General features: G+C 40.1%; 1 protein-coding gene across 4 annotated transcripts in view; it reads left to right on the top strand.

Annotated features, from left to right (window-relative positions):
• Positions 1-24,907, top strand: part of ELMO1 (engulfment and cell motility 1) — a 303,034-nt gene that overhangs the window by 188,910 nt on the left and 89,217 nt on the right. For all 4 annotated transcript variants that reach the window (XM_085051421.1, XM_085051418.1, XM_085051420.1 and 1 more), the window contains one exon: positions 10,972-11,108. In XM_085051421.1, coding sequence (XP_084907547.1) covers positions 10,972-11,108 — 137 coding nt within the window. The remainder of the gene's footprint in view (positions 1-10,971; positions 11,109-24,907) is intronic.

Genomic DNA, 24,907 nt, shown 5'->3' with positions numbered 1-24,907 from the left:
ATTTTAAACTGAAATGCAGAAACAAAGAGAGGTCTTGTATATACAAGATGACTTTCATTTTTCCTGTCTGAAATTGCTAAGTGTCTGCAATGGGAGTAATAGGAGAGAATTTCTAAGAAGGTTAGCTTAGATCCTTTTTCAAATACAGCCAAACAGAGAAATTTCAGCTGAATGCTTTTGCCTGCTTTTTTTTTTTTGTTTGTTTCTTTGTTCTGAGAGATTCCTATTTTCATCTTTCTATGTCTCTACTCTGTGATCATCATGCATACAGATATATTTCTGGAGTGAGTGATACTACACTTCAGAAAATAAGACCCTCAAGGTAAAATTAAGCAATTACTCATGGCCAGCATGGACTAAAGTGATTGAAAAGATAAAAACATATTCAGGAACCTCAAGGCATGATGTAAAAATTACTTTATTCAATTCTTGTTTTCAACAAGGACAAAACAAAGAATGGATTTACAATACAAAAGAGAAAATATATATCAAATACCAATGACAAGAGCAAAACTAGAGACTAGACAAATAATGGAACAAGGTGCCAGGGAATACTGTGTTGTTATTAACACTAGAGATATTATGCAGTAGACCAAATTTCGTCCTTATTGTCCTGATTCAGATGTTTTACAAAGATGTGATCTCAGCTAGTCTTAATGTGTTGTCTGGGTCTCTTTCCTCTCCCAGTCTCCCATGTATTCACTTCATTTGTACTCAAGGGCTTTTTATCTCCCAGCATCATGAGGAGAGAATCTGCACTACTTCATTTATCCTGAACTAGGTAATTCTCTAAGCTTCTTTAGAAACTATAAGTTTTGGAGTTATAATGAATTATATCTTTTAGTATATAATGCAAATGCCCTAGGATATAGGACAGGAATTAATTTTAAAATGTTTTCACTCCTTAAAATGCCTTCAAGAAAGTGGCCTGTTTTTCAGACTGAACTGCAATGGTTTAACATGCTATTTTTTTCATAATGGTATGACTGAAATGCTGGTTTAATATTTCAGCCTATAAAGAAGAGCAATAACATAAAGTAGGGCAATATTACAGCCTAATTAAACATTTCTAAAACATAACTTTTGATGACAGTAGTTCTACCTATCCAAAACTATGCTCTGTGAGCTCTAGGATTGCACAGCTTAGTTCTTATTGGTCTGTGAAGTGAAAAACTCCAGTGGAGTAACTTATGAACTGAATGTGCCAATTGGAAATGTGTTCTTTAAATAGCTTCTCTTGTTAAGCCTGAGGCCTAATTAACTTGATTTTCAGTTTGCCTTTCAAGATGTTATGTTTGACATTTGAAGAATTAGTGCTAACTACTGTCCTTCTAGAGGTTGATTAATGTTCACAAAGCCATTTGAAGATGCTTGGCACTTAGTGTGTTATGGTGACAATCTTGGATAAATACACTAAAAAGCACTGAGGATCAATGCTTCCCAAGCAGCTTGCACCCTGCCATATCACTGTTTTCCCATTTTGTGAGTAGCAATTACTCAGTTTGGTCTGTGTTAAAAGAGTATGCTTCAGCAGTTTTATTTTTGTTCTGTCAGTCTGACTTTGGGACTCTAGCCCAGAGAGATAAAAACATAATTTACAGATTAAGAAAATTTGCAGGGGAAGAAAATAATTTAGGTGGTTGTAGTTAGATAAGTAAGGTGCAGTTTTCACCATGAGTTAATGGCCTTTGCCTCAGCAAATCCATCTGGGCGCCAGGAACAATTGAGAGTGGGAAGATTTGCCCACAGATTTCCCCACAGATCACCATGTTGTCACTGCCACGCTTAGAGCTGCTTGTTGCCCATGGCAGACCAAGAATGGAATAGAGAGTGGGCTGTAGACGTGCTGGGGAGTGTTCCCAGCCTGGGGCATACTGCACAGGATTTTACCTGTGCAGAATTGTATCCGGTGGCCAGTTTCTTCTTTCTCAAATTTTATTTTCACAAAGTAGGGGGGAAAAGATGTTATTTGGCAATTTAGTGCCTGCATGTATAAATATGCATATGCATATTTTAAAGGAGGTACAGGAGATGCAGAAGGGGAGGGAGGAGAGGTGTTACTGCTAGGGTGGGTTGTCCTATCTGGAGCACATATTTTGAAAGAAGTCATGGACCAATCCTAGGTGTGCATCTCCTGATTCTTGAGCACGCAATATAGTTTCAGCGTAGCTCAGAATGGATCTGATATGAAAGATGAGGTGGCATTGCTCTAGGATGTGTGATACTGTGAACTCCCTCACTTAACTCACAATTTTTTTTTAATTTATATTGATGCAATTTCCTCCTGTATCTCAGTCTGTTACCTTGCTTGGCATTTTGAGTAAATCTGGGATTGATTCAAAGCAAGTGGTTGAATTTAGAATGCTTTTGTACTGTTCCATTTTCTGTGATGGCAGAGGAGCTGGGTGAGTTCAGCTCACTTTCTAGGTAACTGGACCTTTGTTCTCACAGCATTTACATTTTGGAAGCTGCCCTGACTGATAAGGCAGAGGTATCAGGCAGCCAGCCTTTCTCTTCCCCCACCATGGGGGCACTGAAGGCAGCCTAACAGCCTGTCATAAGAGTGCAGCAGAGGAGGCATCTCATATACAGACACTTCTGATGGTGAATACAGATGGTTTGTGCCAGGTCGGCATGGGTAATTCAGTTGCAACCTTTTTTTCTAATGTAGGAATGCATTGGTATCAGGAAAAAGATTATTTTCCTTCCTGACTTGACTGTTGGTTTGTTGGCTTCTCCATCTGCTCATTTGTTTTTTTCCCTTGTAGTTGTCCCTTGTAGTTGACTGTTGACTGTAATTGTAGTTGACTGTTGCTCACTTGGAAGACCAAATACCCCAAAAAACATGTTCTTTCCTGTAGCTGTCTTACACAAGGAATACATAGTTTCTTTACAGTATAATATGAAAGATTTGATTTTAATGAGGAGGTCCATGTCTGGGAACAGGGAATAGGACCTGCTTAGGTAGCAAGGGGGAACCTGAAAAAATTCATAGACTTCCCAGGTTACTGTTTGCGGTGTTTTTCCTGAAGGTTTTCATGGGCTCCTTTAAGTTTTGCTTACAGATGGAGCCTTAGCCAACCTACTTAAAGCAGAATTAATTTTCAGTGACAGTTCCTCTCTTGTGAATCAAAACAGCATGGCTTGTATTTCAAATGGTAACCAGAGTATGTTCTTGATGAAGTATCTCACAGAAGGTCTTTGGAGAGGAATGAGTTATAACCTGTAATACAGTCTGTGTAACTTCCCAATAAAGAAAATGAGTAATTAGAGGTAAGCATTTGCTTTTTAGCAAGAATCCCTTCAGGAGGAGAAGCAATAAGCTGGTGCTCTCTAAACCAGTCAGAGTAAGCCATGAGAAGTCAGCAATTCTGCCATGAAAGGCAGTTTCTCTTGTGATGCTTGTGGGAAGTGACACCAAGGAGATCCACAAGCAGAAGCAGAGCAAGTGCCTGCTTTTTCTACACCCAGGAACTTCTGACCCCAATGCTCAAGAGTTCTGTGTCTGAGGTGCTGCAATAGTTATTAGAAAATGCGCCAGAATGTAGCATTTAGCAATAAACTTTGCCAATGTGTCCTGTAGGGCTAAAAAGTGTGGTTGCACAGGTTAACTGACTGCCTTTATGCTGCTCTTTATAAATGCTGCATATCTACCTCCCCATTGCCACTGGCATTCTTTCTGATTTGTCTGGAGATGAGATTAAGTCTAGTTTCTCTGAGAGCTTAGAAGAGAAAGGGTGCAACAGGCAAAGGAACAGGGAATCAACGTGGAACAGATGTGAGAAGGTGCTTCCTGTGATAGGTCTGAGCTTAGCTGGCCTTCTGTCAGTGCCACTACCTGTGTCTGCTGGACTTCAAGCAGACAATCTGTGGGCCTAGAAATTGTCAGAAATGGTTTTTTATATGGTTGTTTGGTTGGTGTTTCTTGAGCTTTCATATAGCCATTATTACCCTGGGTGGTTTGCCAAGACATCAGGAACCTGACAGAAACCTAACAGAGAGGCAGTGTTCACATTTGTAAAAAGGTTTTGTATAACATGTCTATTTGTTAAACAACCTTCTGCAGATTCTTCTTGAAATGTCTACTTCCCTCTTATTCTATATGTTTGCTAGAAGTGACCATAAAGAGTTCCTAGGCCCTAAGCAAATGTAACACTTTAATCAACTAACATTCTGGTAATCTTTAAAGTCTTTTCCAACCTAGGTAATTCTATGGTTCTATATTGTTGTTCAGGGATACTGTAAATATGCCAGAGCATACTTAGAGATCAGTGCTTGCGGATCTATGTCCTTTTCTTCTCAAGACTATTTTTTTAGTATGATGAATATGAGCCCTTGCTTTTTCCCAAGATTTCCACTCACAAGGAGTTTTCTCCTAGAAGTTTATGACTAATTCATATGAAGTGCTCCCTCACTTCTGAAAATTATATTCAAATTTATCCATCAAGTTTTAAAACTACATTTTTTATTGTTATTGATTACTGCTTTTTTATTACTGGAAGAAGTGGAAGAATTAAGGGGGAAGCAGAGCCCTTTCCTGTTGCCCAGCAGTGTGCTGTGACAGATTGCAGAGGCAGCTCAGATTTATTTATAATTGGCACCTGTTTTGTCACAAACAAAAATAGGCTGCTCTTGAACAAGATGGGGAACTCTTATCAGCACAATACCGACTCTTTGTAATCTTTCTAATTTCCTAGTTGCATATTAAGAGCCTTTTTATCAATTCTTCTCTTTGTACTTTGGCTTTCTGTTTGCATTTCCAAACCATAGTATTCAGTTTTCAGGTCTGTTCTAGGCAGAAGGGTGCAGTGATATCTCTGTATTTACTGAGAGTTGCAAAGGGAGTTGTCTTTACAAAGTCAGCTTTCCTGTGGGGACATCACTGGCTCTGTTGGTTTCTTTCTGTTCACCATCAGCTCTGAATGTGGCAGGGTGAGTCTGCCACCTACTAATTGCCACTTCTGGATGGCTGAATCTGTTGATAGTGATGAGAGAGGGGCTTTATGGAATTGTGCTGCAATAGTCAGGGTTCTTCTCTGACCACTTTTATTTGGGACAGTGGGAGAGGTGGATTTTTAAAGAGTGACTCCTTTATTTAATGATATTTTGGGGCGAGGATATGCTTTTCTGACATAGCACCAGTCACCTTTAAAGCAAATCTGGGGAAGTTACTGAAGAGCTTGGGGTTGCATATGTCATGAACATCCTAGTCCTGAAGCTTTATGGAATCCTTGTTTTTCATTGCATATTAAAATTTATTCTCAGCCTTGAGAAAGCTTGCAGACCGTAGGATGCCTTTTATGTGTGCTTTTATTTCCAGTTTCTCTACAGCTCCTTTATAGATCTCACAGGTTCAGGCAATGGTATTGCCTTATGTTCTTAGGAGTTTGAGTTGATGGTTTTTGCTGCACACGTAGCAATTTTTTATAGTTTCTATTCCAACCAAAATGTGATCAGGTAAAGTAAAATGTTGAAGCTCTCTTGTAGCCCTGTGTTGCTAGGCAATTTCGGTGGCTTTTGTTCTAATACCAGTTGAGTCTTCTAAAAAGAACTGTTCCCTAGGAAAGAAAATTGCACGATTGGCAGCAATATTACTACTTCATTACTGCATTGCCATTGCCAGTGACCTGCCTTCCTTTAAATTACACTGTTTCCCTATCACATGCCAGAAAGGTAGCCAAAGGTTCAAATTATTGCCGGCAGACCACAGGGATCAGCAGTACAGAAAATTTGGCAATCACTGTATTTCTGCAGTATTAGGTGCTCTTTTTCTTACATATTCTTGTGTTACCGAGAGAATTTTTGATTGCGTATATAAAAATGGTCATGGCAGTAGTTATTTTTACTGTATTGCATCTTCAGGGAGAACCAGAAATTACAGTTCTTCTCCTTCTGAGAGCTAGTGAGAATTAGTTGCTCTTTGGTTCTTGTGTTATTGGCAAATAATAATCCCAGAGGAGGCCATGCCAAGTGGAGATGATATTTCCAAGGTCTGTATCGCACCCTTCATTTGTGGATCTTGCTGCACTTCTGAAAGTGAAGTGGTTCTTTCCACCCGCCTCCTCTCTGATGAAATATTATCATCTCCATTCTGTGAAATCAGGAAAACAACTGAAGGGATAAATGACTCACACTGAATTAAGCAGCAGCTCAGGAAGAGAAAGCACAGCTCTCTTTGAAAATTGGATCACATGGCTCCCAGACACCTTTCAGACAGGGAGATGGTTTTGAACCCCTCTCTCCCTGGGACACTGCAAACCTGTTTCCCAGGGCTCTGCATCACTGCTTCCCTCATCTCAAAATTGTGCCGATGCAATTTCAGGATGCTTTTCTTGATGAGCTTCAGGGTGCACAGGATCTGTTAATACCATCCCCCTGCACAGGGGCTGACTCCTCACCACAGGTGCCTGCCTGCCTCTCTGTGTGACAGCATTTTTGCCAGGTGACCATATTTAGATGGCTGACTGAATAATATGATTGATTTAAGCTGACTGGCTGTTTTTGAAATATTTGAGAGTGCACAGCAACTTCATCACTTTTATTTATTATCTACTTAGTCAGGTCTATTCAAGTTTTGCAGACTGATTGTACATGGCTGACATCCTTGAATGAAGTATCTCATTTGTGATTGTCTTTCATATGCACTCCCAATTTCATGGGTCCAAGCCTTAAATTTACAGAAAAGAGACCATTTAAGTCACCTCAACTTGATCCTCTAAAGCATCATGAATGGATTTTGTAAATAATGGGTTGGGTGGTTCCTAATTTCAAACATTCCCTTCAAGATAGATATGGCTTTCATACCAGTAGAACCCTTTTCATTTCTTGAATTCAAGAACTTCACAAGGGAGGTCAGAATGACCACATGCCATTTTAAAGACCCAGTGGGGGATGAGCAGTATCAACACAGCAGTTTAGCAGAGTCAGAAAGAAACCAGAGTTTTCTTAAGATCAAGGGCAGTACCTCACCTACAGAGTGTATTACTGTGTCTCTGCCTGCTGTTTTAGCTTTGGGAACAGGGAGATCTTATCTCCGTGTTACTCCCAAGTATTCCACAAAACAATCTAAGATAAAAAATTGTATTAATCTTTTCCTTCCCTTGCAAGTGGAAACTTGTTACAGATATCTATATGTAGTCTACTTTTCAACGTGAGGGGAAAATGTAATGAGCTCTTAGAGCAATCAGACAATTTCTGTTGAACTGGTGGCCTTTTGTTCATACTGTTTTGGACAGTGAGGTGACACTGGTCTGGTCTGGTCTGGTCTGGTGCACTGGTCCTTTCCTGGAGTCTGTCTTGCATAGAGAAATCCCTGTTGTCCGTATTCAATTCCCCACAGCAATTTTGAAATTTAATTCTCTGCTGTACTTCAAGTGAAACACTTATTGAAACATCATCACATCATCTGTGCCCTTTCAAGACAGGCTTATGCAAATATGCAACTGTTCTTGACACAGCTAAAAGAAATTCAACCCTGATGATCTGTCTCCTGGGAAAATGTGTTTAGAGATGGGGTACAAAATTAAGGTACAACTCTCTTGGTCTTTCTCACTCTTTCCCCGTTGTTTTTCACTAATCCATGGAGGAACAATGTAAGGTGTCAAATCTGTTTACTCCTCAAACAGTTTGGGATGCCTGAATGTTGTTATTGTAATTTAGGAAACAACTCACAGACAAAATTGTGTTGAGTAGACACTAAAAATACACACTGTAGGAACCACATAAACTCCCAGGTACAAATTAGCTCTCTTTTTGCCAGTGCAATTTCTGATGAGAAATGAACTAAGCTTCTTCCTCAAAGTTCCATTAGTAGATCAGTTAGAAACTTGAAGGACTCCTTGTATCCTGAGAGGTGGCATTTTGATCTACAGTTCCAAGAATTGTGCCAAGAATGGAAAATCAACAAGATCTTCACCTTATTTATGTAAGCCAGACATCTGTGGCTTGCCTTCCGAAGGTGATCTCTCAGAGGCGTAATTAAAACTTGATGGTGAATAATCATGATGATTTGTGTCCCCACGTTGCAGCCCTGTGGATGTTTTTATGTGGTTGTAAATGTGGTTGGTCCCTGCTTGTGAAAATTATGGATAGAACGTGCTGGGCTTAAAGGCTGAAATATTGCACACAGATCTTATGCAGAAGGTCTCCAAATTTTTCTAAGACTGGACTTCTGTTTGAGTTTAGAACCAGTCAAATTGTATGTTAGTGAAAAAATACATTCAAGAAATTTTTATTTAGTAAAACTGAGCAGCCTCTAAATTTGCTCACTCTGCAGAGAGAGGCATTGCTCTGATACTGAAGACACTGACTTGGGGCTGGAGAGAGTGGGCAAAGAGCAATTTTTAACTCAGTCTTATTTTGGTCCCAACAAAATAGCAACAACAGCATCACATTTTCCTTCATCCTCATCTCACCTGTCAAAAGGAGAAAGAAAGTATTGGGTCAACAGTTATCCTTCATTAGATATTTAAACACTCTGAGCAGTACAGATTTAACTAGAGCTGCAGCCTGAAGATTCTTCCATTGAACTCTATTATTTTGTATTTCTTTTCTTTGCGATCTGGATCATGGTGGGAATTTTGAAGAAGCTGTTTATCATTTGGTTTCAAATTATTCCTAGGATTTGTTTTGTGCTTTAAGACATTTATCCTGCTTTCTAACAGGCCCAGCTTTCTCCATTTGTATCAGTAACAGTGGGTTACTCTTTTATTTTGAGACTGAAAGGCATAAAACATCTTATATTGCCTACTTATAAAATCAGGTGGGGAGAGGTGCCATCTCTGATTCTGCATGCAGAACAGTCACCACAGTAGATACTGTTTGGGGCTGATCATCATAAGGAGCACGAGTTAGAACCAATGATCATTTTTCTGAGAATCCCTAGCCTTTCCATTAATTTTGATTTATTGATTTTTATGAGCAGGAGCAGTGAGAAACTCAGGCTTTGAGGAGGATCAGAAAGGCCAGTGCGTGTCGAGGGTTATTGCCTTATTTCATGCTGTGATTTATACAGTGAAGGTACTGGCTGCATTCTTCTGCTTGGTGTTGTTTTATTTCTACTCATGGTTATAGTATTTCATGACTTAAAGACAAGTGCCCTCTGAGAATCTGTTCTGTTGTGTCCTGACATTATTACAGGCTGAAGGTCTGATTACTGGAAGTGCTGAGCCCTTGCAGCTCCAGTGGAATGAATGGAAGCTGAAGGCGCTGTGAAAAGCACACCCGAGGCATTTTATTCTGAGTGGTTCCTCATAAATATAGGTCCCTGCTTTGACTAATTCCCCCTTGACTGCAAATCCTTTTAAGTAAATGGAGTTTACTTGATTAGAATTAAACCTGTGCTCCAAATTTAACTCCCATCCTTGCCATTTAGCTGAAGAATTGATTAGATCTTAGTAAACTTGATGTTAAAATTAAGCTTCAAATTTACAATTAAGCGTCACAGTTTTGCATTATAATTTGAATACTGCATGCTGGGAAGGATCAGAAATGGTTTTTCTTTGAGGGTTCAGGTGGTTCTAAACACAATTCCTGTTCCTACAGAAGAGCTGCTGGTACAGCAGAGGTAACTAAACACACTGAAAGGACAATTTTGTGGCTACAAGAGGTACCAAGACCAAGTGTCTGCAGCTGGTGCAGAGAGTCAGCCTGCCTGAGCCATTCACATCCTCCTGCACAGAGTCTTAATTCTAATTTCTCCAGTTCCAGTGAGAGAAGGCAAATGTCAGACAGTGATTCAGCCTCAGAAAAATGTGATTTCTCCCAGTGCTTGATAATTCCGCTGTTCTTGCAAAGGAGGAAGCTTGCCTAAGTAGTGGCTGTTTGATCCTAAGTAAGGAACAATGATGCTGTTTAGGCGTATGAGTGACTGATGGAAAGTTCAAAACATCACTTATGAAAGGGTGAAAGCTGGAGCTGAGAGATTTGGGGACTAGGTATATAAAGAAAGCTTTTTCAGCTTGACTTTTTGCTTTGGTTTTTTTAAAGAACGTAGATATGCAACCTACTGAAGTGGCCCTGCAAATCATGGCAGAATTGAAAGACTTTTTCAGTTCTTGGCTAAAAGCCCTTCTTTACCCAGGTTGCTCAGATGTGCCCAGAGGTCAGCACTGCTTCAGTCCTTAGTTCTTGAAAATTCATTCTTTGCTCAAGGAGAATAACAGCACATTCCTGCTTTTCCCATTTTGGGATTGTCACTACAGTATTCTTTGGGTTTTTTTCTTCTTTAAAGCCAGTATTTGATTAAAAATAAGGACGTTTGGGGATTGTTCTTTGGTTTTGTTTGGTTGGTTTCTATTGTTTCTGTCTCAGATAACAGACGTATAATTCTAATAGATTATAGAAGAACCATTTTTATAGAAGAAGAGCTTTTGCTTCTGGTTACTTTCAAAGAGCAAATTTAATCAGTTATATTATCATCTCTATGTCTGTCAACATTTTTCTTGTTATCTCTGTGATATATCCATGTACAATATGGTAGATCCTCTGCTGTGTCAGCAGATCTTCACATTTCAGTGTGTACATTGTTCTAATCCTATTTTGTGAGTGATGGGGCCTGGTGCTTGGTTCTCAGCAGGCAAGATGGACCATGCTGTTAGCAGTGGGGAAGGCTGTTGTTTTGATGAGGAGACTTGTGCTCTTTCCCTTTGTCTCTCTGTCCCAGACTGAGCAACAAAACTTGGCATAAACAAAAGACATTGAGAGAATATTCAGGCAAACAGGTAGTTGCTACCTGTTCTTGCTGTTGGCCTCCTAAAGACAGGGTCTATGCTGTGTTTTGTTGTCTTTAAGACTATAGGCCAAGGCTGGCTTTTCACAGTAGTCTTTTGACATCCTTTGCTCCAAGAACTGGGATTTCACTCAAATATACTGCTTTCTAAGTTTTGTGGCTGATTGTATTTTATGTTTGTTTTTTTTAAGCTCCTGCCTGTACATGTTTTATTCCACCCCCACTTGTTTTTCTGTTTCTAGCCAGTGAGACCTGCAACGATTTCCATCCCATGTTCTTCACCCATGACAGATCGTTTGAGGAGTTCTTCTGTATCTGCATTCAGCTTTTGAACAAGACATGGAAGGAAATGAGGGCAACTTCAGAGGACTTTAACAAGGCAAGAAAAGGGTGGGGTGGGAATTACTGGGCAGAATGGTGAAACAAGGCCTTATATTCTTCCCTAGAGGCACAGGAATTTACTAATTCCCATTCTGCTGAAAGCATAGATATTTATCTCTTTGGATGCTTTGCACATCAGAATGCCAGCATTTAAAAAGTAGTGGATAAAGAATGGGAGATGTAAGGCGGTTCATAGACCTTTTTCAGTCATGTTGCACTGCAGGCTACAAGACTAAAATCCTGGCTTGAGGGGAAATTCTGCCTTTTTATGTTAGCAGTATTATGCTGAAGTGCTGCAGCCTCCAAGATTGTAAATAATGCAGAGAGAGTACTGCAGTGATAATTCTGTGCATCCCTTTCATTTCATGTGAGCACTAAAGTGATAAAATATTCAAGAGTGGACACAATCATGACAGAGTGCTGTGCAGTTTAGCCTGCTAAAACAAAAAAAAAAAAAATAAAGCGAAAACCAAACCAAACCAAAAAACCCAAAAAACCAAACAACGACAATGACAATAAGAACCAACCCTGAAAAACAGTGAAATAAAATTTCAACCAAAAAAACTCCTCAGTAAGAATTCTGGAAGCTTTGGCTAATCTTCTGACCCTCAGAAAAGCTTTAAAGAAGAGGTCTGTCTTAGTGGTCCCTAGACATCCAGTTTTCACCTAATTTACCATGAGCCTGAACAGTATTTCTGGCATTTTCTAAGAATGACAAACTCATGCTTTTGTGGCCAGCTGGCATCCTTATCTTTGGTGGGATCCTGTGATTGGATCTTGAGCCTCTCCCTGGGAGATGTTGGTTATAGAACTGTTGGTTGGGAATGAAAAGTGAGACTGCTGCTCTGTGTCAGCATGTGCCTTACAAGTGCTCTGAAGTCACCAGACTCAAATGGTATGTGAGAGCTACTAGGAAGGATCATGCCTAACTTCTAATTGGAACTCTCTATTATTGAAGTGGTCCCAATTTCCATTTACTACTGCAAAGTGAAGGTGAATTCTTAGGTCACAGTGAGGTATAACCTTTGTTGAGTTCTTTCAGGCAAGGTAGTTGGCAGCAGTACCAGAGCCCTGGCTCAGGAGAGAAAGGAAGTCCAAAATGCATGCTCTCATAGCTAGATGACCTAGAGGCTTGTTCTTGCATGGAATTTCTGACATGCTTCTCCTGCCTAATGATCCAGCAACTCAGAAAGAGCAAGAGCAAGATAATTCACTGAACAGTATAGGGTTGCTAAAATCAAGAGCTTGAAAAAGCAACTTTATAAAGACTACTTCATAGTATGTGCTTGTTTTAAATAAATATATTAACAGCTGTCTATTACTTACAGGTCTTCTGTCTCAGTAGAAGAAGGGTTTGTCTACATAATTTCCCACTACTTGAGTTGAAATATTGAGTTAGTAATCCTAGGGAATTCAGAAAAAGAATGGTTCCATTTCTGGCATCAGCCCAGGCCACCCTAAAAAGGAAACAAAGAAATTTACTTTGCAGTGTTAGGCATTGTTGCCAAGGGTCATAGGAAATCAACTAGTTTTTTTCTGTGATCTGACTAGTTTGCCACTTGTGTTTTCTGTTGCTGATAATCCTGGGACTTCACCTGTCAGTTCTGCCAGCTTCAGCAAGATTGGCATTAGGTTTTACCACATGTGTCATTGAAGACATGGGCAATTCTTAACTCCATGGGGCAAATCTGAAATACTAGCCATTGGGCTGCCTAGGTTTGTATCTGGTGGTAGCACTGTACTGCATGATCATGAACCCAGGATCTCTGCCTGTAGAAATCATTCCTGATTTTGTAACAGTTTCCGTAAAGGGGAGGGAATGCTAAGCTCTTGTGTCTCTCATTTCTAACACTTCTCTAATTATGTTTTGCTTATCTAAATCCTTTCTTAGAGTCATAAGGAGATTTTTGTGCTCTTACCCATTTCAAATGACATGTGGTGGTGATGTGCATTACTCAGCTGATAAACGTCTGAAGGGATGTGCGAGTGAAGCAAACTGTGCTGTTGTGTGGGCTTGTGAAGCACTCGAGGGTTTGTGGGGGACGATGCATTATAGAGTGGTACCCAAGGTTTACCCATTTGCTTGCTGGGTGACAGCTGCCAGTGCAGCCAATGGCTTTGCCAAACTGAGCGCCATTATTTTTAATCCTTACCTGGCAAGAGGCTTTGGTGATCACAGCATGTTAGTATTCTGTCTGCATCTTCCCTGCAGCCACTTTTGAAAGCAGGCAAGGGCCACGTGAGCCTGGGGAGCATTCAGCCCAAACTTTCAGAAGTGAATGGGAAGAAAGCAGACCTCACAAGGCGCAGTAATTTACTTGCTGTGAAAAAAAATTCTTCCATCTTTTCTTTGTGTTATTATTTTTCAGTTTCAATAACCTGATTGTCATGGTAGTGTATGAAACACCACTTTGTTACAGTTTACTATCCACCTGCCTGATGGGATCATTCATTTTATTCCTTCCTCAATCCCTTCCTTCCCTAAAACCTCCAAAACAAAATTGGATGCTCTCAATATATTGATTAGTAACTCTTGAGATGTGGAGACTGCTAAAAAATCTAGACTGCTTTCTTTGATGTTTAATCATAATTGAATAAAAGGAGCTTTTTAGTTTAATTTTAAACTTTTGATTAATCACAGTAGCTTGTACACTGAGGGTCTGTAGGAGGTCTGTGTGCACATACAGAGAATTACTTCCTCCTCTCTTGAACTGGGGAATGACAGGCACTGAAAGAGGCAAGGTGATTGAATTTCCCCTCAAGTTTTAATGCCTGCCCTCAAGGGTTCTCTAAGTCATATATTAAGACTTCCTTTTGATGACAAAATGGCATACTGTGCCATCATGGTTCTTCAGTTCATGTTGTGAAGATTCCATATAGGTTTGTTAATTTTTAAAGTTTCAAAAATAATTAAACCAGCACTTTGCTCATGGTTGGAAGAATTTTATGGTGTTTTAGTGAAACATTTATGATCTCATGCTTTATCCAATTCTTATTCATTAAAAGAGACACGTTTTGTCAACTCTTGCATGAGAAAATATCCTTTGATCTCTATGGTAATAGAATGACACTGTCAGACCTAAAACCTTTTTTTCAGTCTCTCTATATACTAGTAGATGTCTGAATAGAATAATTCAGACAGGCAGCTAAGCTTATATTATGCCTTTGTAACATTTTAAGACATGCATAATTCATGTTTTGTGAGTTTCCTAGAGGAATTAGGATGCAGTTGTATAGATAGACATGCAAGTGGCAATAATTCCATTTGAAACCTTTTTGTTTTTATTTGAGCCTACAGATGATCAAAGGACACTTTACAAGTTTCTCCACAGTCATTTGTGAGCAGACAGCGTGGCTTATGGCTTTGAAAACATAATCTAGTCTCCAAGATTTACATAGTTTTACACGTTATATTAAAGCAGAAGAAAGCACTGTGTATTGATTTTTGGAGTCAGAACTGACTGTAAGAAATCTGGGCTGAGTTATCTCACATCCAGCATCTAGAAAACTTCATTAGCCACCTGCCCAAATAAATAGGTGACCATCAGTCAGTTTTCGCTCGCATAGGGACCACCTACACTCTGCTCAGGGTAATCAGGCTCTGCTGCCACACAGACTGAGATGTACTGAAATTGGTTCAGGGTTTACCATTTATTTTTAACCCGATGGTAGGTGGAATTCAAAGCACCTGCCTGACAGTAAAATTCCTCCCATGGGGCCAAATGAAATCATACTCCCAAAGGAAATTTTTTTGTTGATTCCCACTAGATGTAGTTTAGTAAGTGCAGCTGGGCAGCCCTAATGTGGATTTACATTGCAATTGCTATCTCTTTAGTGATCTTCTTGTAAAATACACATATTGTTTCTTGGGATACCAGGAGACCGCAACTAGCACATTGTGTAGGGAACAAGATTATCCTCTTACCTCTGGTTTCCAGAGATTTCAGTCAGCTGCTTGTCGTAAATTTGAAGTTCACATGCTAATAAGAGAAATGGTGAGCAAATGGATTATTTTAATTGCAGCCATAACTTGTCTTATTAAACCTGCGGAACAGAATGAGCAATTTGCTAATTCTGTACCTAGTGTAGTGCCATCTTGGAAAAAAGCAGATTAAGAATAAAAATAGCTTCTTCCAGTCCCATCATGGAAGGAAAAAGACAAATTTTTTTTACTTGGCTAGCAGAGTTTTGAAGCTGCATTGTAGAGAATGGGCACAACGTGGCTGCTTTGATTAGTATATTAGTGCAGTTTCTGTTTTTCAGATGACCAAAAATGACTGCTCATAACAAGATGCAAATTTTCATTCCAACGTGGCTAAAGTTAAATTGGAGAAACCAAAACTGAAAAAATTGTAAGTACTGTGATGTATGGTGCTTGAAAACAAAATTCAGTGCATTCACTAAAGCTACAGGCTTGAGGAATAGGAAAGTGGGACGAGGTTGGCTAATGATGCTGCCAATGCATTTTTCTCCTTATTTAGAGATTTAGTTAATTTGCCCTCTGGGCATGTGTTTGAGATCATCATAGTATAAAACATGAGCTTTTAAATGTTTTGTGAAAATGTATTTTGTAACAAGAATATATAATAATACTATATAATATAGAAGAAGAAGAAAATACTTTGTAATAAGAAAAATCTTCTCAGAAACCTCAAAAAACTGATTTCAGCATTCAGCCAGCAACCATTTCACAGTGGCAGACTTGGTATCCTGAGGAACTGCCCCTGTGGTATCTGGCTATTTCAGGGACACACCAAGCTGCAGCACCAGATCCCCCTGCAGCAGGGGGGTCTGCTCAGCACGATGATGGTACATGTCACTGGCAGGTACACACATAACAAACTGCCTCGTGTGGTGATCAGAAGAGTAGACATTGCTCACAGCGGCAACAGATGCAAACAATAAATGCCCTACGTGAGTCCTGTAATTAAATAGCAAAGCAAACACAGAGGCATTTGATAACCACAAAAGATGTTTATGGCTCATGCTCAGACTCTGTGAACATTTTTCCTTGCTCGCTGACAAGATAACAGAAAAGGTAACCAAGCATAACATAAAAATGAAAAATACCATTTCCTTCCTCGGTGGCAGTTTGGAAATGCCATGCCACAGGTTTCTCAGCTTCTTCAGGGTTGTCACGCTTTCGGCAGCTGTAGGGATGAATAATTGTGTAAGGCTAGGTTCAGAATATGACTAAGTGTTCAAGGACAGGCTTTTAAGAAGCAAACTGGTGTGAGTGGTGGTCTGCGTGAAAATGTGTTGTAGGCCAACACCACCATCAGATAATGTGAATTACCCGTGGGAACATACACACAGGGGGTCATTTTAAAAGGGTCAGAGCAACAATGTGGCAGAGGAGCTGTCACCAGCATTGCTGGGTCCACTGCAAATTGGGGATTCGAGGAGCAGACTGCAGAGATCCTGTCCAAACTGCCCCCCTGGCTGCAACCTCCTTGCCCTGATGCTAGTCCTTGCCATGGCAGCTCTGTGCCTGACCTGGAAGCGGCAGAACTTTGCCACATTTCTGTGGCAGCAGCAGGTCCCCAGCATGCTCCAGTGATCCCCTCTAGTGGCAGCAACAATATTCTGCACTTTTCTGCTCTTTGCTGGCTTGGCTGAGTCTTGGTAAGCCACATTTTACAGGAAGGAGGGAAAGGCACCCAGAGCTGAAGTGCCTTGGCAGTGAAACAGCTGCAGGGTCAAAATCAGAACCAGGATGTCTGCCCACTTGCTCCAGCCTCCTCCATCACCCTGGCACAGGCGCAGTAGCAGCTCCAGCCCCAAACTGGTACTTCCCTTTCTCTCTGCCTCTCTTTCCCCTCCCCCTGCTGCACAGGGATGCTTGGAGAAGGATGGCAAATGACAGTTTCAGAAATATGAAAAGAGATAAAATAATTCAGACAAACTTGGAAGTAAAATCCTTTGGTCAGTCTGTAAACCTGTCTATCAACATCTTTTTAATTCAATGAAAGAAGACAGGAAAGGGGTGATAAATAGCTCTTTACAGATGCCCTCCAAAGCATTATTGTTTTCTTATGGGTCTGAAGCAGATGAATTTAACTCCTTTTGGGAGAAGCTTTGGAAGGCTGTTCTGTTTGCATTTTACCGTTGGGAAATGCCAGGCTAGTGGAATGATTGCACCTCTCTGTTAGCTTTATTGCACCTTCCCTTGAGAATGCTTTGTTTATATCAGTCAGGGATATTGCAAATAAATTATTCTCACATAGAATGAATTCCATATTCCCTAGGCTGGCACAGATTAGCACAAATTAAATCCCACATTTTCACACCTGAGGCCAATAGCACTTTATTAACTTTTATTGGAAACAGATAATTGCTATAAATATATTGTACCATTAATTGTGTAATGCAAAAATTTATAAAAAATTTGTAGCAACTAACATTTTGCAAGTCTGTTGCATAGATTACAGAGAAAATGAGAGTTTTTAATTGAAGAAATTACTCCCTTCAAATACAATAGGAATCTTTTAGAAAGCATAATTTGGGTGCAGAAAGATTGCCAGGTCTGTTCCATTAACAACCTGTTCCTTAAGACTGGTGTGTTTGAAGCAGTGCAATTGAATGTGACGTAGAGAGAGCCTGTTTAGGACCTTTCCCTAGCATTTGGTCAGTGTTGCCTCTGTGCTTTTTGTGGCCTAGATATTCCAAATGTATTCCTTCATCAGCTGCTCATTTAGGAATGGTTCTGTTTAGTCTTCATCTCTGTGCATTTATCTCCACCTGTCAGATCTCCAAATGTGTCCCACAGCACTCATCCCCTGCTCCTGGCTGTAGGAACCTGAGAAGGAGTGTTTAAGATGCTGGAGATGCAGCTTTCCACTTACTGAGGCATCGGGCTGTAAAAATCAGATTTAGGCATTTATACCCCAAAAGTCAGGGCTGTCAAGCTCAAAGGAACTGAAAATCAATATCACATTTTTTAATCTAGATGGTTGCTTCACTCTGAAAATTTTTCAGTCTGAACTGGCATTGTCAAGAATGCAAATACATTTTTAAAAAATTAATTTCTGAAAAGTAAGTACTTAGATTGCATAATGAAGCAGTCTAACTTACCCTTTTTCTGCATTTTGTAGCTTATGATCCATTTTTCTAGTTCAAATACTTTTTTCATTTAAAATAGTATCTTTACTATTTTCTGTCTTTGCCACAAGGCTTTGAAAGTCTTTAGTAGTAGGGTCATATTTAGTTATAGATGAACAATGCTTCTCCAGTGATCACATATGCAATAATTTCAGGAAGGGCATAGCCTTAAAAGGAAAATCATTTTCAGGCTTGATTTCTGCCAATTTATATGCCAGGATGGGTGCATCAGCAAAGAGGTGGATTCTTCAAGCCAAAAGCGAGGAAAGAAAAGGACATCTCAACAAAACACCTGTTATTTAAAACACAAAAAAAGTAAAAGAGTATTTTAGTATAATCCATTCCTTGCCCAGCAGCTTGTCTTGTCCTTTCCCTAGTGATGAAAACTCAATTGCTTTCAGCAGTGAAATCTCTTATTTGTGGAAAGCCTGGCCATCATTGGCAGAGGGGATTTCATCCCTCAGCTTTCTAGTGAAGTCTGTGTGTTACTGTAGAACACGTACAGGTCTGTGTAACACCCTGGAGATGATAATTTTTTAAACTGCTGGTACTTCATATTTTCAAAGCGCTCTTCATTTTCATCTCTGTGGGTGCTGATCAAACCAATAAACTTCTCAGCCTTCAAAAAGATGATTGAGTGGAAAGCTTGATAACCAGAGGAAAAACACTGAGTGTAGGTTATCTGTGCTAACCGCTCTTTTTCTACTCCACAGAAACCTTCTGCACTGGAAAAAAAATGCCTCACTTGCATGTCAAGTGTGTTAGTCATGAAGCGAAATGATAGAGCCTAACTGGAACTGTCACCAAAACAGCATATTTTGTGATATTGCCCCTGTCATTCCTGTCTAAAAGTGCGGATAATAATCAGATCCCAGGAATCACTCTCATCTCTGTATTTTTATTTATTCTTTCTAGGATATATTTTTGTAGTACAGTTAAATCAGAGGTGCATGGCATATGGCTTTTTGCTGCATGAATTGCTGCTGATGTGAATGTCAGTGGGCATATAATACCAGATTTTCATTTTGTGAATCACAATGCATGGAATTCAGCCTGAGAGCTCCCCAGACTACAGACCTTATTACGGGCAAATAAAAAAGGGAAGGAAGGGGGGAGAGGTGACGTCTCAGATATTTTGTTTCAGTTGAAATGAGGTTATCGTGATGAATGATGCAGCTGACAATGAGACTTTTATAGCCTCTCTTGGAGTAGCAGAAGAGCTTGTATTATTGTTGGTTTGCTTTAAGTAATTGTAATCTAAATAGCACCGTGGTTGAAAAGAGCAGCAGAAATCTCTCATACGTGTCTCATAAGCAAAGCTGGGGTGCTTATTTGTTTTTGTCTCATCTGTCCTCATACAAACGTCCTTCATTGTTTGCAGCTTACATCTCACGTATTGTCTTGATTGAATATGTCAGTCACCATTAAAGAGGCGTTTGCCAGTCAGCCGCTGCTGCTGCCTGTCTCTATTTTTAGCACATGAGGTAACTGGCCAGCATCTGATGAGCTGATCCTGCTACCCGATGCACCAGAGTAAATTAAGTTTGGCTGTGATGGAGGCAGATGGGAGGGAGGGCTGCTGGAGAGGGATGCTGTGATGGAGAGGGAGAGGGAGAAGGAGAGGGAGAGGGAGAGGGAGAGGGAGAGGGAGAGGGAGAGGGAGAGGGAGAGGGAGAGGGAGAGTGTCTGGGTGCAGATGGGCTGTGCTCTCCTTTACCCACACCAGCTATCTCAATCCATATCCACGCTGCACGCTGGGCCAACACAGGTACCTGCCTTGGATCGCTCTCTGCAGGTTATCTTTATTAGGTGATCACAGGTTAAACAGGGCCTTGGTGTGCTAATGTGAACTCTCCTCAAGTTCCCAGAGACTGGATGAGTAGGAATATGGAGGAGGTGAGGAATTTAACATGTACTTCCTGAAGGAAGTGTTCGATTTTGCCCCACAGAGTATTTGGCCTTGAAACCAGAGCAGGGGTTGCTGTTATTCGGGATGGTATTGAAGTTGAGATGTGAACTTGGGTTCTGCCAGTTTTCCACTGAGAGCTAAATAGCTTACTGTGGGATGGAAGGAGTTGTATGTACCTCTGGAAGTGGTAAGGCTCTTTTTACTTAGCCCTTTCATCTCTACACTGTGGATTTGAATAGCATGAAAAAATCTTGTGGATTTATTGATGACTCAACTATAATTTATTGAGAGGCTCGATTCCAGCTTCTCAAGTCACCTTTATATATTGGTCATGGCAAGCAGAAAGCAAGGCCCCCAGTAATACATATGAAAGCTGAGGAAAATTACCTTAAAAGTAGAGCAGAGAAATGGAGAGAGATTTGATACCTCTTAAGTATATTAACCAAACACCAGGGAGAGGTGAAGGAACAAATACCAGAATCCTTGAAATAGATATTTGTGTAGATGACTGGAGACCTTGCCATGTCAATTGAAGATATTCACACCATGATCATGAAACTGAAATGCTCAAGAGCCATCCTTGCATCAAGAATGTCAAGTCTGTTTCTAGAAGAGTGAAAGCAGAGGGAAACAGCTTCCACACATGCTGAATTTTATGGTAATTTTTTTTTTTCTCTGGAGACATGTCTTCATATTTCAAGCATCAGTTTTCTGTCTTAGGGAAACTGACTGATCTTTGTTGTGTTGCTGATAAGAGAACCCCAGCAGCAAGAACTTACAAATTGCAGTTCTATCAGTTTTGCTTGAATAGTGAATGCTGCCTAGAACTTTTTCTTGTATCTAACCAAAGCCCAAAGGAAAACATAGATCTCATCATATCATTGTTACATTGTCAGCCTCTTCAGAAGCAACTGACCAGCCCTTCATAGTGAAAATGTCATCTCTAAAGTCACCAAGTGGAAAAATGAAAACTCCCTGTTGTTGTAAAGTCAGATGTGTGAGATAAAGAATGTAATCTCATAGCTGTCAAGATTTTCAGAATCCTTCGAAGAACTCATTTCTATGTAAGCTAGGGATCTGGAAATTGTTAAAGGGCTGTTGTCTTCCCAGTGTTTTTTTTGTTTTTTTTTTTTAATCTGATTGTCATATAACTGATCCTTCTTCCTTTTAAGGCCTACATGAGATTTTTCTGAAAGCTAGTGACTGGATGTAGCAATTTACCAAACTTCTCTCTCTGTTTTAAGTGAAGCTTCCTTTAGCTTCTCTCCCTGTTCAGTACTCCAATCTCCAAGAGGATTTATTCCCCAGACTTTCTTTCTCGCCTGTCCTCTTCCCCTGGATCAATGGCATGGCTCATAGCACTTCCACCTGCCTTGAGGAGGGTGTTAATGGCTTTTCTCACTTTCTAGCTGAGGACACCTGCTGACTACTTTGGACACATCTGCTGTCAACACACAGAAAAGACCCTTTCAGGTCACAGAATATTGGAAGCCAGTTTTTGGAGCCAGGATGGGTGTTACTGTTAGCTATGTATTTTCAGCAGCAGTAGAAATCTGAAGGCCACTGTTAAAATTGAAAATTCAAAATTACATGCACAGACATGCTTCTTATTCCTAAAAATTGACCCATATGGACAAAAAAAAGTCTTACTTTAGAAGTACTGGTATAAATACAGCATGTTAATAATGATAGCAGAGAACAGGATATTCTTTTATCTAGCCTAATTCTACACAGAGTGGGCTTCAAAATTTAATTTTCTTAAAGAATAGAACTGTCTCCACCAATCTGGAAGATGAACCTCAGGTAAAAGGTATCGTATGTGTGCAGCTTGAAAATGGATTCAGTTATATATGCAGCCTAAATGGCCCTTTGCTGTGTAAAATCTTTAAAGTATCAGCTAAAGCAAAATCTTTAACCTGGTGGTTCTGTTTGAGGAGAAAAGAAAGAAAAAATCTCCATAAAATTTATTTACCTTTGCATGGGTTAAGGGTGTCTTACTGCCTTGTTGCTTTTAAGCTCCAGAGAACAGGATGTTTCATAGCTGCTCAATTTGCTTTAGTTATTATAATTTGAAAGAGTTTCGTGATTCTAATTTTCTCCTCTACGCTTCTTGATTTTAGTACTAGAGTAACACTTCAGTATCTTGTATTGATTTTTATGACAGCCAAGGTTTTGATATTAACTTCTGCAGATATTTTCTTTGATACTAAAAGCTGAGGATGGGTGATTGCCAAAACAAATTGAGGACCCAGAAAGACCAGTTTCATGTCTTACAGATATCATTGCAGGTGCTCGCTTGTAGGATGGTGGCTGGTTTGATGAGTACCATGAATCACCAGTGCACCCTTGTGTGGTGTGGACTAACTGCACGCTGGGTTGCATTAGCTAAAGCACAGCTAACACAGCAGAGGAAGGGATTATTTCTCATTAGCCTGGCATAAATGAGGCAGCAACTGGAAGACTATGTCCAGTTTTGTGCCCTAGAAATGGAGAGAAACTGATGAAATGGAGCTAGTCCAGCAAAGGGCCACCAGGATGATTAAGGAGGATGGAGCATATGATGTTCAAAGGGGAACGTGAAGGAACCAGATTTGTTCATCCTGGAAAAGGCTGGGGACACAAGGGTGGATCCAGTTGGACCTTCTGTTTGAGCAAGAAGCTGAGGAGAAAATACCCCTTCTCAGAGGCACACAGAGAAAGAAGAAAGGTGAAATTGCAATGAAGGAAACTGTTCAGATGGTAGGATAAAATACTGCCAACTGCTGATATTGGTGCAGCACTGGAATCAATTGCAGAGAGAGATTATGGAATCTTCATCCTTAGAGAAACCCAAAACTTTCACAGGTTTGCCCTGAGGAATCCAACTTAGGTATGAAGTTAGCTCTGCTGTGTTGGCAGAACTTGGTGCCTAGGACTGCCTAGCAACCTGAATTACTTTGTAGTTTTATGTCTAAAAACTACTTTCTTATGAAGTAGGATATCTTATCCAAATAGGAAGAAATAAATAGTAATTCATATGATTAATCATCACTGAAACAAACTCAGATGGAGCATCAGCCAATCTCATAAATATTTTCTAATATTAAATAAAGCACAAAAGATCCTTGTGGTGGATTCTGTAGCCACTTCAAGTAGTCAGGCTTTCCCCATTAACTCCAGGGATCCCTTCAAAGCAGTTTTAACTTGTCTTAGCTCTGACAGCTGAACTGTTATTACTCAGGGGCATTCAAGCTCCTTCAGAAATGTGATGTCGGAAGCATTTCTTTGAAATTTTCTTGCCAACATTTATGAAAGTATGTTTTACTAAATATTTGCCACTGGCTACTGCTACAGTTCAGCTGACATGATAACTTCTCTAACCACAGTAACTCGTTATCATGTTTGAACCCTAATCCTTAAAGCAGGCCCTGTGTTTAGAAGTTGCAGAGCCATGCTTGGCTACTAGTGGATTGTTTTGGGGGATGCTTGTTGTTTTGTGGTTGACTGTTGGGTTTTGGGGTGTTTTTTTAAGTGGTTGTCCTGTACACAAACTTTTGCTTTTGCTAAAGCTCTGTTGCTTACAGATTCTAGCTTCAGGTGCAAGCTGTCGTTTCACCATCCCAGGAAATTTCAGGTATTTCTTTTAAGCACAGGTTCATGACCAAAGGAGAACATAATTTAAATTGACAGGACATGCAAAGGGTAAAAAAGGAGAATGGAATGGTGATGTTAAGTGATTTTTAGTAGGATAACAAGAACACGTAAATGATGTCTTCCTCCATGTTGCCTGAAAAGTTCGTGGTAGAGCTGGCAACTTAGCCCACACCTCACTTGTCAGTGCTTTCATGACAGGACAACTATATCTTGGGTTCTTTTTGCATATCCTGATGCACAATTCTGTTAGCAAGGAGAGGCTTTTTTTCTTCAGTGGTGGAAGCATTTTCCACATTTAAGCAAAATATTTACACTTTTTCTACATCCTTTAAAGGTTAAAGTAATGAAGTGGTTAGATGCAGTGTTTGCTGCACTTTTGGTGTAAATGGCTGAAATGAAAATGTGTGGCAATTTGAGACAGTAATGAGAAGGATGAGGATAAACTGAAGAGATGGCATTCACACTGTCTTTTTGTGCACAATCTCACATGCACTGTTAGAAGCAGTAAAAATTTGAGAGCAATTACAAGAGAAGCAGAGCTGCCAGATTTTTTTTTCCTCTCTTCAAATGACCAGAAAGACTGCAGTCATAAATGACAAATTTAATAGTCAACCAGCATGTGCATATGTGAGCACAGCATTTGCAATGCTCACTGTGATTACCAAGGCAAACTAGGGCATGCTATGCCCACAGTGAGCCACAGCTGGATTTGGATAGGTGGGCTTCTGTGGCTGCCACAGGTGTTACAGCTGTTCTGTGTTGGGCAAAAAGTAAGACTGGACCTTGAATATAGAATCTGTATATTTGTGGTGCTTGGCTCCAGCACAAAGCAGCAGTGCTGTTATTGCCAAGAAGAGTCTATGCCTTAGCCTTTCTGGATAAAAGTTCCCTGCTGTCCAGATGTGAAAATTATTTTCAGGCTAACACAGAAATATTGAGCACTACTAGACAGGACAACAGCTCAGGTGTGGAAGGCAGCCAGACCTCACTGCATGCTGTAGCTCAGGTAGAAAGGTGGTCTACAGTCTAAAAAAAAGAGTTATAAAAAAGCTTCCAAAAGCTTTGCATCCTACAAAGCAAAGCTATTCTGATTAAACTGATAATTTTAAAATAAATGGGCTGCAGAGAAACCAAGGAAACCAGCAAATCCCTTC

This window comes from Lichenostomus cassidix, chromosome 2 (genome assembly GCF_008360975.1).
Source record: "Lichenostomus cassidix isolate B80296 chromosome 2, HeHo_3.0, whole genome shotgun sequence".
Classification (NCBI taxonomy): Eukaryota; Metazoa; Chordata; class Aves; order Passeriformes; family Meliphagidae; genus Lichenostomus; species Lichenostomus cassidix.
Note: the sequence above shows the minus strand (reverse complement) of the source record. Positions and strands in the feature narration are given on the sequence as shown.